A 13,312-nucleotide genomic window follows, 5' to 3' on the forward strand; every position below is an offset into this window, starting at 1 on the left:
AAAGCTACTTTATGAATATTCTCATACAGTTAGACTTTAAAAGTTCCAATAATATATATACACTGCAAAAATCACTATCTCTGAGCCTGAGGACCTCTGTCACAAGATGAAAGATTTTAAAACAATTTTACCTTAAAATGTGAGCAACCACAGCTGGTCCATACCAATCTCCAGCTTTTTTCCCAGACTTCTTTCCATATTCTATTAGTTGATGTAAACCAAAGAGAGCCAAGGGGGAATCACCAAACCAAGAGATGATTTTCCTGTGATAAATTTCATTTTGCATTTCACGATCATCAGAATATCTCCCGATTGTTTCCTTCAGAGAAATTGTTGGGGTTTTGAGTTCTCTTTCCGCTGAAAGCGATGCTTCGAATGATGCAGTAAATTTTTTTACAGTGTTGGAAGTCCATGATTCAGAGTCTGAATTTTCAATGTTCAAAGCATCAGGCCAGGTCCAAGCTATAGCAGTTCCAAAGCAAGGTGTTCAGATCTTTTAAATAGTTAGACGTTAACAATTCTACTAAAATAAGCATGTAGCATTTAAAGTCCTATGGGTTACTAAACTAAAATAGCAAAGTCAGAAATAGGCAAATTTATAGTGACAGAAAGTAGATTAATGGTTGCTATTGGGAATGACTGCTAATGGGTATGAGGTTTCTTTGGGGGAAGATGAAAATCCTAAAATTAGATTATGGGGATAATTGTAGAACTCTGTAAATAAACTAAAAACCACTGAATTGTTGTTCACTTTAAATGAGTGAAATTATGGTATGTTGATTATATCTAAATAAAGTTGTGTAAAAAAAATAATAAACGTACAAGCAGAGGAAACATGCCAATATACCAATGATGTTTACTTTTGAGTTGAAATATTATTCTCCGGACTTTTCTGTAGTTTCTAAAATTTTTTGAATGGGGATATATTACATATAATCAGGAAAAAATTACCGTAATGAAAGAGAAAAAATAGTAAACTTAGGTACATATGGACAATTCTGGAATATGTTTTTCTTTCTTTTCTTTTTTTTTTTTTTGCGGTACGTGGGCCTCTCACTGTTGTGGCCTCTCCCGTTGCAGAGCACAGGCTCCGGATGCAAAGGTTCAGCGGCCACGGCTCACGGGCCTAGCTGCTCCGCGGCATGTGGGATCTTCCCGGACCGGGGCACGAACCCATGTCCCCTGCATCGGCAGGCAGACTCTCAACCACTGTGCCACCAGGGAAGCCCCCTTCTTTTCTTTTTTTTGACAGTGTTAAGGTGGAATAAAGACTTTTGTATTCCATTACCAGTACTGCTCACCAGACATCCAGTCTTGACTACCCAAAGGCACAATAAACATATTCAACTAACAATCATAGTATTTATGAGAGTTTAACTTCAGAAAGTGGATTTTGTTTTGGTTATACGTTAAAATAGAAGTTTGACCTGGAAGTTTAATATTTCTTTACAAGGTGCTTTTTTTCTCATACAGTCTTTCAAAATAACTTTATTATTTAGGGAGTAACATCAATTCTCTAGTAAATGAAGTTAATAAATGAAGTCATTAGAGATCAAAGATCCCCCCCAAATCAATTATATCACTACCTCACTGTTTTCAATAACACAACAGTCCCCAAACATTCATATAATTTCAAGCTAACAAAATGAGTCACAGATTCAGAGACCTAGTCAGAAGTGTGAAAAGTATTCCAATTCTTAATCATGATTGCATGAGACTATAAATAAATCATCCCAGAAAAAGCTGAAAAATTCCTTTTCCTTGCAATATCCACACTGCTCTTGAATAAACATTCTCTCCAAATGATCTCATCAATAATCCCTACAGAAAGGTTATTAAATATTTGCCATGCATTGCAGAAAATTGTCTGACACTTAAAAAAATATAACGACAGTAATAACCAGATATGATAGCCTAAAATGGTAAACTAAAAATCCTCCTACAAATGTACACATTATATAAAAATGAACTAACAGAACTGGTAAGAAAGGTGGCACATTGGAAAACATAGATATATGTAAGTTAGTATCAATGACATTTCTGAGAGTCTAAAAGTCTAAGCATGATGACCTTATTAAGAAAATGCCCTAATCAATTTAACTGATTATAATCACATTTATAAAGATAAAAATAATTTTAAAGCATAAAACTGTAAAATTTCTTAAGATTTAAATAATGTAAAAACATTAACTGCTCAATAATTTTCTGCTCAAAGTCACTGCTGTTGACCTGCCCAGAATTTACTGAACTGGAGATAATCTAGAGTTCAATCAAAAAGAACTAAATGATAACAGCAACAAAAAATCCAAAGACTACTAAAAGTTGAACTTAATTAATTCATAGTGGTAGTCATGAATAATACTTACGTTTAACCTGTATGTTTGAAACATAATAATACTTATGTTTAACCTGTATGTTTGAAATGGCCCAGTCCAACAAAGATGTTACATGGTAGATTAGTTACAACTTTAGAAGACATAGGGGACTCAGGAAATTAACACCAGGGAATTTTATTCAGTTTGCAAGCTAGAGTTCAAATTTAAAAAACAGTAACAATAACAAACCCCCCTAAAACCAGAGATTTGATTTACCTCTACCAAGGAAGTGTAGTACGAGTCCTTGAGCCAACAGCATCTGGCCAGTTCTTAGTGTACAGCCCCAACCACAGTCCGTTGTCAAAGCTGAGCCTTCTATTGGAGGAAACTCTTCCCTGTAGGTAAGCCATATTCTTGAAATGAAGTCTTTACGAAATTCTTCTACACTTCCCGCAATCACATGATCTTCTATTGTACATCCTGAGCTTACAGGTAACAGTTCATTTTCATCTACAAAATAAAAATATAAACTATACTCTAAATAAATGCAAAGAAATGTCAATAATGGTACTATATTCCCATTACTCTCGATATGGAGCACAGCACAATCTTTCTAATTCTTTTTTTTCAATTAAAATGAAGATAAGTCTCATATTCTGCCTATTCAGGCTGTTATGAAAATCAAATGAGAATGAATGCTGAAATGTTCTGTATACTCTGGTGCTAACTAATATAAGGTATTATCAGTACTACTGTTGTTAATAATAATACCCTATGTTCCGAATATAATCAACTCTCTTATGAGGACGTAATATAAAAATATATTTTCTTATTGCCTCATTTGGCTCAGGATATAGATATTAGTGCTCTCTAAAATGAGATTTGCAAATAAAATATCGTGATTTGTCAATATGCAAAAATGTATGTAATCACATAATTAGTTCTTAAAATCAAATAAAATGTGCACATTGTATTTATTGTCATGAATATTTATACTCAAATTATAAAATCAAAACTAACAAGCTAAACAGTAAGAATATAAAATTCTTAAATATATTCGTATCCTTTCATGTTGAAGTATATACTTTTTTAAATTGTTGTGGCCCACATATGTCATTTTTAAAGACTTTTCCAAATTGATTATCTCCTATGCAATTTCTATGTGAAAACTATGGTCACTATTTGCCCAATAATTTACAAAAGACTAGTGCTCAAAAGGAACTAACATTTCTTGATTCTTCCAGACAGAAAGTCTTAGTCATCTTTTCAACCTCAGCATGAAGCACAGTGCCTAGCACAAATAGATCCTAATAAATGTAGGCTGGTTTGGGTGGGTGGATGCATAGGGAGATAAATCTGCCCATAACTCTCAATTCCAAGGAGTTTAATTTCTAATGCCCTTCTAAAGGATGTTAAAGCAGTTTTATCATGCTTTTATTCCTCATCTTTCCTGCACCTATCCCTTTTCAAGCTCATTCTGAAAAAAATTACAATCACCCAAACTTCGTAATATTCAGCTTAATGGAGATAAGTTGTAGCATATAGTGTCAGTGGTAATTAAAAGAATACATGCCAGGGAGACGTTCAAGATGGTGGAGGAGTAAGATGTGGAGATCACCTTCCTCCCCACAAATACATCAAAAATACATCTACATGTGGAACAACTCCTACAGAACACCTATTGAACGCTGGCAGAAGACCTCAGACTTCCCAAAAGGCAAGAAAATCCCCATGTACCTGGGAAGGGCAAAAGAAAAAAGAAAACACAGAGACAAAAGAATAGGGACAGGACCTGCCCCTCTGGGGCAGGGAAGGGAAGGGCAAAAGAAAAAAGAAAACACAGAGACAAAAGAATAGGGACAGGACCTGCCCCTCTGGGAGGGAGCTGTGAAGGAGGAAAGGTTTCCCCACACTAGGAAGCCCCTTCACTGGTGGAGACGGTGGGGGGGGGTGACATTGGGGGAAGCTTCAGAGCCACGGAGGAGAGCGCAGCAACAGGGGTGCAGAGGTCAAAGTGGAGAGATTCCCTCACAGAGGATCACTGCCGACCAGCAGTCACCAGCCCGAGAGGTTTGTCTGCTCAACCACCGGGGCAGGTGGAGGCTGGGAGCTGAGGCTCCGGCTTCGGTTGGATCCCAGGGAGAGGACTGGGGTTGGCTGCGAGAAGACAGCCTGAAGGGGGCCAGTGCACCACAGCTAGCTGGGAGGGAGTCCGGGAAAAAGTCTGGACCTGCTGAAGAGACAAGAGACCATTGTTTCGGGGTGCATGAGGAGAGATGACTCCTTTCCTCTGTGCCCACAGAAGGCAAAGTACCACCTAAGTGAGCTCCAGAGATGGGAGCAAGCTGCGGCTATCAGCTTGGACCCCAGAGATGGGCACGGAATGCTAACGGCAACGCTGTCGCCGCTGCCACCAAAAATCCTGTGTGCAAGCACAGGTCACTACCCACGCCCCCCCACCGGGAGCCTGTGCAGCCAGCCACTGCCAGGGTCCCAAGATCCAAGGACAACTTCCCAGGGAGAACACACGGTGTGCCTCAGGCTGTTGCAATGTCATGCCAGCCTGTGCCGGCGCAGGCTTGCCCCGCATTCCAATTATGACTATTGTACCCTCTTTCTCCCTGGCCTGAGTGAGCAAGAGACCCCTTATCAGTCACTGCTTTAACCCCCTCTTGTCTGGGCAGGGAACAGATGCTTGAGGGTGACATACACACAGAGGTGGGGACAAAACCACAGCTGAACCCCAGAAGCTGTGCGAACAAAGAAGAGAAAGGGAAATTTCTCTGTGCAGCCTCAGGAGCAGCAGATTAAATCCCCACAATCAAGCAGAAGAACCCTGCATCTGTGAAATACCTGAATAGATAACGAATGTTCTCAAAATTGAGGCAGTGGACTTTGGGAGCAACTGTAGACTTGGTGTTTGCTTTCTGCGTCTGATTTGTTTCTGGTTTTTACGTTTCTCTCAGTTTAGTTTTTAGTGCTTGTTATCATTGGTTAATTCGTTTATTGGTTTAGTTGCTCTCTTCTTTTTTAAATTTCTTATTTATTGATTTTTCCCCCCTTGTTTCCCTTTTTGTGAGTGTGTGTGCATATGTTTCATTGTGTGGTTTTGTCTGTTTAGGTTTGCTTTTACCATTTGTCCTAGGGTTCTGACTGTTCTTTGTTAATTATTATTTTTTTTTCTTTTTCTTTTTTTTTTTAACAGCTGTGTTGGGTCTTCGTTTCTATGCAAGGGCTTTCTATAGTTGCGGCAAGTGGGGGCCACTCTTCATCGTGGTGCACGGGCCTCTCACTATCGCAGCCTCTCTTGTTGCAGAGCACAGGCTCCAGACGCGCAGGCTCAGTAATTGTGGCTCATGGGCCCAGCTGCTCGGTGGCATGTGGGATCCTCCCAGACCAGGGCTCGAACCCTTGTCCCCTGCATCAGCAGGCAGACTTCCAACCACTGAGCCACCAAGGAAGCCCCTATTATTTCTTTTTATGAGTGTGTGTGTGTGTGTGTGTGCGCGTTACTTTGTGTGATTTTTTCTAGTTTTGCTTTTACCATTTGGTTTGGGATTCTATCTGGTTTCTTTCCCCCCCTCCTTTTTTTTCTTCCTTTTCTTCCGAGCCATGGGGCTGGCAGGGTCTTGGTGCTCCGGCCGGATGTCAGGCCTGAGCCTCCAAGGTGGGAGAGCCAAGTCCACAACACTGGACCACCAGAGACCTCCCAGCCCCACGTAATATCAATTGGTGAGAGCTCTCCGTCTCAACGCTAAGACCCAGATCTACCCAATGGCCAGCAAACTCCAGTGCTGGACACCCCATGCCAAACAACTAGTAAGACAAAAAAACAACCAAACGCATAAGCATAAGGGCTGCCTAAACTCATACTAAGCTCACAGACATGCCAAAACACACCACCAGACACAGCCCTGCCCACCAGAAGATCCAGGCCCACCTACCAGAACCCAGGCACCAGTCCCCTCCACCAGGAAGCTTACACAACACACTGAACCAACCTCACCCATTGGGGGCAGACACCAAAAACAAAAGGAACAAAGAACCCAAAGCGTGTGAAGAGGAGACCCCAAACACAGTAAGTTAAACAAAATGAGAAGACAGAAATATGCAGCAGATGAAGGAGCAAGGTAAAAACCCACCAGACCAAACAAATGAAGAGGAAACAGGCAGTCTAACTGAAAAAGAATTCAGAATAATGATAGTAAAGATGAGCCAAAATCTTGGATATAGAATGGAGAAAATATAAGAAACGTTTAACAAGGACCTAGAAGACCTAAAGAGCAAACAAACAGTGATGAACAACACAGTAAATGAAATTATAAATTCTCTAGAAGGAATCAATAGCAGAATACCTGAGGCAGAAGAACAGATAAGTGACCTGGAAGATAAAATAATGGAAATAACTGCCACAGAGCAGAATAAAGAAAAACAAATGAAAAGAATTGAGGACAGTCTCAGAGACTCTTGGGACAACATTAAATACACCAACACTTGAATTATAGGGCTCTCAGAAGAAGAAGACAAAAAGAAAGGGTCTGAGAAAATATTTGAAGAGATTATAGTTGAAAACTTCCCTAGCATGGGAATGGAAATAGGCAACCAAGTCCAGGAAGCACAGAGAGTCCCATACAGGATAAATACAAGGAAAAACACAGCAAGACATATATTAATCAAACTATCAAAAACTAAATACAAAGAAAAACTATTAAAAGCAGCAAGGAAAAAGCAACAAATAACATACAAGGGAATCCACATATGGTTAACAGCTGATATTTCACCAGAAACTCTGCAAGCAGAAGGGAGTGGCAGGACATATTTAAAGTGATGAAAGGGAAAAACCTACAACCAAGATTACTCTACCCCGCAAAGATCTCATTCAGATTCGATGGAGCAATTACAACCTTTACAGACAAGCAAAAGCTAAGAGAATTCAGCACCACCAAACCAGCTTGACAACAAACGGTAAAGGAACTTCTCTGGGCAGGAAACACAAGAGAAGGAAAAGACTTACAAAAACAAACTGAAAACAATTAAGAAAATGGTAACAGGAATATACATATCAATAAACGTAAATGTAAATGTACCTTAAATGTAAATGGACTAAATGCTCCAACCAAAAGACACAGACTGACTGAACAGATACAAAAACAAGACCAATATATATGCTGTCTACAAGAGACCCACTTCAGACCCAGGGACACATGCAGACTGAAAGTAAGGAGACATAAAAAGATATTCTATGCAAATGGAAATCAAAAGAAAGCTGGAGTAGCAATTCTCATATCAGACAAAATAGACTTTAAAATAAAGACTATTACAAGAGACAAAGAAGGACACTACATAATGATCAAGGGATCAGTCCAAGAAGAAGATATAACAATTGTAAATATTTATGCACCCAACATAGGAGCACCTCAGTACATAAGGCAACTGTTAAGAGCCATAAAAGAGGAAATTGACAGTAACACAATCACAGTAGGGGACTTTAACACCCCACTTTCACCAATGGACAGATCATCCAAAATGAAAATAAATAAGGGAACACAGCTTTAAATGATACATTAAACAGGATGGACTTAATTGATATTTATAGAACATTCCATCCAAAAACAACAGAATACACTTTCTTCTCAAGTGCTCATGGAACATTCTCCAAGATAGATCATATCTTGAGTCACAAATCAAGCCTTGGTAAATTTAAGAAAATTGAAATCATATCAAGTATCTTTTCCAACCACAACACTGAGACTAGATATCAATTACAGGAAAAAAATCTGTAAAATATACAAACACATGGAGACTAAACAATACACTACTTAATAACCAAGAGATCACTGAAGAAATCAAAGAGAAAATCAAAAAGTACCTAGAAACAAATGACAATGAAAACACGACGACCCAAAACCTATGGGATACAGCAAAAGCAGTTTTAAGAGCGAAGTTTATAGCAATACAATTCTACCTTAAGAAACAAGAAACATCTCAAATAAACAACCTAACCTTACACCTAAAGCAATTAGAGAAAAAAGAACAAAAAAACCCCAAAGTTAGCAGAAGGAAAGGAATTATAAAGATCAGATCAGAAATAAGTGAAAACAAATGAAGGAAAAAATAGCAAAGATCAATGAAACTAAAACCTGGTTCTTTGAGAAGATAAACAAAATTGATAAACCATTAGCCAGACTCATCAAGAAAAAAGTGAGAAGACTCAAATCAATCCAATTAGAAATGAAAAAGGAGAAGTAACAATTGACACTGCAGAAACACAAAGGATCAGGAGAGATTACTACAAGCAACTACATGCCAATAAAATGGACAACCTGGAAGAAATGGACAAATTCTTAGAAAAGCACAACCTTCCCAGACTGAACCAGGAAGAAATAGAAAATATAAACAGACCAATCACAAGCACTGAAATTGAAACTGTGATTAAAAATGTTCCAACAAACAAAAGCCCAGGATCAGATAGCTTCACAGGTGAAATCTATCAAGCACTTAAAGAAGAGCTAACACCTATCCCTCTCAAGCTCTTCTAAAATATAGCAGAGGGAGGAACACTCCCAAATTCATTCTACAATGCCACCATCACCCTGATACCAAAACCAAAGATGTCACAAAAAAAGAAAACTACAGGCCAATATCAATGATGAATATAGATGCAAAAATCTTCAACAAAACTCCAGCAAACAGAACCCAACAGCACATTAAAAGGATCATACACCATAATCAAGTGGGGTTTATCCCAGGAATGCAAGAATTCTTCAATATATGCAAATCAATCAATGTGATACACCATATTAACAAATTGAAGGATAAAAACCATGTGATCATCTCAATAGATACAGAAAAAGCTTTTGAAAAAATTCAACACCCATTTATGATTAAAACTCTCCAGAAAGTGGGCATAGAAGGAAACTACCTCAACATAATAAAGGCCATATGTGACAAACCCACAGCCAACATCGTTCTCAATGGTGAAAAACTGAAAGCATTTCCTCTTAGATCAGGAAGAAGACAGGGTTGCCCATTCTCACTGCTATTATTCAACATAGTTTTATAAGTCTTAGGCACAGCAATCAGAGAAGAAAAAGAAATAAATGGAATCCAAATCAGAAAAGAAGAAGTAAAACTGTCACTGTTGGCAGATGACATGATACTATACATAGAGAACCCTAAATATGCTATCAGAAAACTACTAGAGCTAATCAATGAATTTGGTAAAATTGCAGGATACAAAATTAATGCACAGAAATCTCTTGCATTCCTATACAGTAATGATGAAAAATCTGAAACAGAAATTAAGGAAACACTTCCAGTTACCATTGCAGCAAAAAGAATAAAATACCTAGGAATAAACCTAAGAAGACAAAAGACCTGTATGCAGGAAACTATAAGACACTGATGAAAGAAATTAAAGATGATACAAACAGATGGAGAGATATACCTTGTTCTGGGATTGGAAGAGTCAACATTGTGAAAAAGCCTATACTACCCAAAGCAATCTACAGATTCAGTGCAATCCCTATCAAACTGCCAATGGCATTTTTCACAGAACTAGAACAAAAAGTTATACAATTTGTATGGAAACACAAAGACTCCGAATAGCCAAAGCAATCTTGAGAAAGAAAAATGGAGCTGGAGGAATCAGACTCCAGGACTTCAGACTATACTACAAAGCTACAGTAATCAAGTTAATATGGTACTGGCACAAAAACAGATATATAGATCAATGGAACAGGATAGAAAGCCCATAGATAGACACACGCACATATGGTCACCTTATCTTTGATAAAGGAGGCAAAAGTATACAATGGAGAAAAGACAGCCTCTTCAATAAGTGGTGCTGGGAAAACTGGACAGCTACATGTAAAATAATTAAATTAGAACACTCCCTAACACCATACACAAAAATAAACTCAAAATGGATTAAAGACCTAAATGTAAGGCCAGACACTATCAAGCTCTTAGAGGAAAACATAGGCAGAACACTCTATGACATAAATCACAGCAAGATCCTTTTTGATCCACCTCCTAGAGAAATGTAAGTAAAAACAATAATAAACAAATGGGACCTAATGAAACTTAAAAGCTTTTGCACAGCAAAGGAAACCATAAACAAGACGAAAAGACCACCCTCAGAATGGGAGAAAATATTTGCAAATGAAGCAAAAGACAAAGGATTAATCTCCAAAATTTACAAGCAGTTCATACAGCTCAATATCAAAAAAACAAACAACCCAATCCAAAAATGGGCAGAAGACCTAAACAGACATTTCTCCAAAGAAGATATACAGATTGCCAACAGACACATGAAAGGATGCTCAACATCACTAATCATTAGAGAAATGCAAATCAAAACCACTATGTGGTATCACCTCACACCAGTCAGAATGCCCATCATCAAAAAAATCTATAAACAATAAATGCTGGAGAGGGTGTGGAGAAAAGGGAACCCTCCTAAACTGTTGGTGGGAATGTAAATTGATACAGCCACTATGGAGAACAGTATGGAGTTTCCTTAAAAAACTAAAATAGAACTTCCCTTTGACCCAGCAATCCCACTACTGGGAATATACCCTGAGAAAACCATAACTCAAAAAGAGTCATGTACCACAGTGTTCACTGCAGCTCTATTTACAATAGCCAGGACATGGAAGCAACCTAAGTGTCCATCAACAGATGAATGGATAAAGGAGATGTGGCACATAGATACAATGGAATATTACTCAGCCATAAAAGGAAACTAAATTGAGTTTTTTGTAGTGAGGTGGATGGACCTAGAGTGTGTCATACAGAGTGAAGTTAGTCAGAAAGAGAAAGAGAAAAACAAATACCATATGCTAACACATATATATGGAATCTAAAAAAAAAAAAAAAAAGGTTATGAAGAACCTGGGGCAGACAGGAATAAAGACGCAGACGTTGAAAATGGACTTGAGGACACGGGGAGGGGGAAAGGTAAGCTGGGATGACGTGAGAGAGTGGCATGGACATATATATACTACCAAATGTAAAACAGATACCTAGTGGGAAGAAACCACATAGCACAAGGAGATCAGCTTGGTGTTTTGTGACCGCCTAGAGGGGTGGGATAGGGAGGGTGGGAGGCAGACGCAAGAGGGAGGAGATATGGGGATATATGTATATGTATAGCTGATTCACTTTGTTATACAGCAGAAACTAACACAACAATGTAAAGCAATTATAATCCAATAAAGATGTGAAAAAAAATTTTTTTTAATTATAAAAAAGGGCTTCCCTGGTGGCGCAGTGGTTGAGAGTCTGCCTGCTGATGCAGGGGACATGGGTTCATGCCCCAGTCCAGTAGGATCCTGCATGCTGCGGAGCGGCTGGGCCTGTGGGCCATGGCCGCTGGGCCTATGTGTCTGGAGCCTGTGCTCCGCAACGGGAGAGGCCACAACAGTGAGAGGCCCAAGTACCGCAAAAAAAAAAAAAAAAAAGATGTGGTACATATATACAGTGGAATATTACTCAGCCATAAGAAGAAACAAAATTGAGTTATTTGTAGTGAGGTAGATGGACCTAAAGTGTGTCATACAGAGTGAAGTAAGTCAGAAAGAAAAAAACGAATACCATATGCTAACACATATGTATGGAATCTAAAGAAATGGTTCGGATGAACCTAGGGGCAGGACAGGAATAAAGACGCAGACTAAGAGAATGGACTTGAGGACATGGCGGATGAAGAGGGTAAGCCGGGATGAAGTGAGAGAGTGGCATTGACACATATACACTACCAAATGTAAAATAGATAGTGGGAAGCAGCTGCATAGCACAGGGAGATCAGCTTGGTACTTTGTGACCACCTAGAGGGGTGGGATAGGGAAGGTAGGAGCGAGGCACAAGAGGGAGGGGATATGGGGATATATGTATACATATAGCTGATTCCCTTTGCTATAGAGCAGAAACTAACACAACATTGTAAAGCAATTATATTCTAATAAAGATGTTAAGAAAAAAAACCCGAATACATGGCAAGCCTCTATTATCAATGAATTTCTCTGAAGATAAGAGTTTGAATTTAATTCCAAATAAAAATAAAAATATCTGAAAACTGAATATGGCACTACAAGTAAGTCCAAAATTTCCACTTTGGAGACATTTAAATTTGTTTGAAATTGGATATAATAACACATAACTCTCACAGTTCATCCTGAGGCTTGCCAAACACATAGTTCTAATCTCCTATCTTGACAAAGTGATTAATTCCTTATTCTTTTAAGATTTAGTCTCCTCTTAATATTTACTCTAAATATTATTGTGAAACTGTTCATACTAAATGAACTTTGTTGTCTTGTTGACTTTCCACTATAATACTACTCCTGCTATTCCACTTTTTGACTGACTTTCCTTTTCACAGTATTAACTAATTATATCTAGAATGCTTTTTATCTACATCTGCTCCCCCTCCAGATTTCAAGTATTCTAGAGGAGAAGAAATATGTTTATCTTCTAGACCTCTGAATGTTCAGCGTCTAACACAGAGTTCAGTCCATAGTAGATACACAATAAATATTTGTTTTGCTTTGCTTTTGTTTTCTATGATGGAAAAGACTTCTGAGCAGACGTTTATGAAGAGTGAGAATGCCTGAAAGAATCACTACAAAGAATGAGAAAGAAAGCTGATAAAGGAAATAGAAGAGACCTGCTAGCAATATTGAGGGCTCAGCCAAGGGTGCTTATCGCAATCAAAAATCACAATTATACTACAACTAGAGAAACCCACGCACAGCAACAAAGACCCAATGCAGCCAAAAATAAATAATTTTTTTAAAAAATCACAATTAAACAAGCTAATATGAGAAATAATCAAAAGTACAACAAACTGCAGAAATAAATTCTGAAAGAGTGTAACTATTGTAATTATCAGGTATGGGATAAAATAAGTATGCATATGTTTAAAAAGTAGAAGGTACTAAAGGTGGACAAATAAAAGAAAACAATTAAAATTGACCAGGCACATGTACAGGAAA

The 13,312-nt window shown here is 38.2% G+C and overlaps 1 protein-coding gene across 2 annotated transcripts in view; it reads right to left on the reverse strand.

Moving 5' to 3' along the window:
* Nucleotides 1–13,312, reverse strand: part of ATG4C (autophagy related 4C cysteine peptidase) — a 90,158-nt gene that overhangs the window by 34,315 nt on the left and 42,531 nt on the right. For both annotated transcript variants that reach the window (XM_060142556.1, XM_060142558.1), the window contains exons 4-5: nucleotides 2,592–2,825; nucleotides 132–462 (exon numbers count right to left, since the gene is read on the reverse strand). In XM_060142556.1, coding sequence (XP_059998539.1) covers nucleotides 132–462; nucleotides 2,592–2,825 — 565 coding nt within the window. The remainder of the gene's footprint in view (nucleotides 1–131; nucleotides 463–2,591; nucleotides 2,826–13,312) is intronic.

Source organism: Lagenorhynchus albirostris, chromosome 2 (assembly GCF_949774975.1).
Source record: "Lagenorhynchus albirostris chromosome 2, mLagAlb1.1, whole genome shotgun sequence".
Classification (NCBI taxonomy): domain Eukaryota; kingdom Metazoa; phylum Chordata; class Mammalia; order Artiodactyla; family Delphinidae; genus Lagenorhynchus; species Lagenorhynchus albirostris.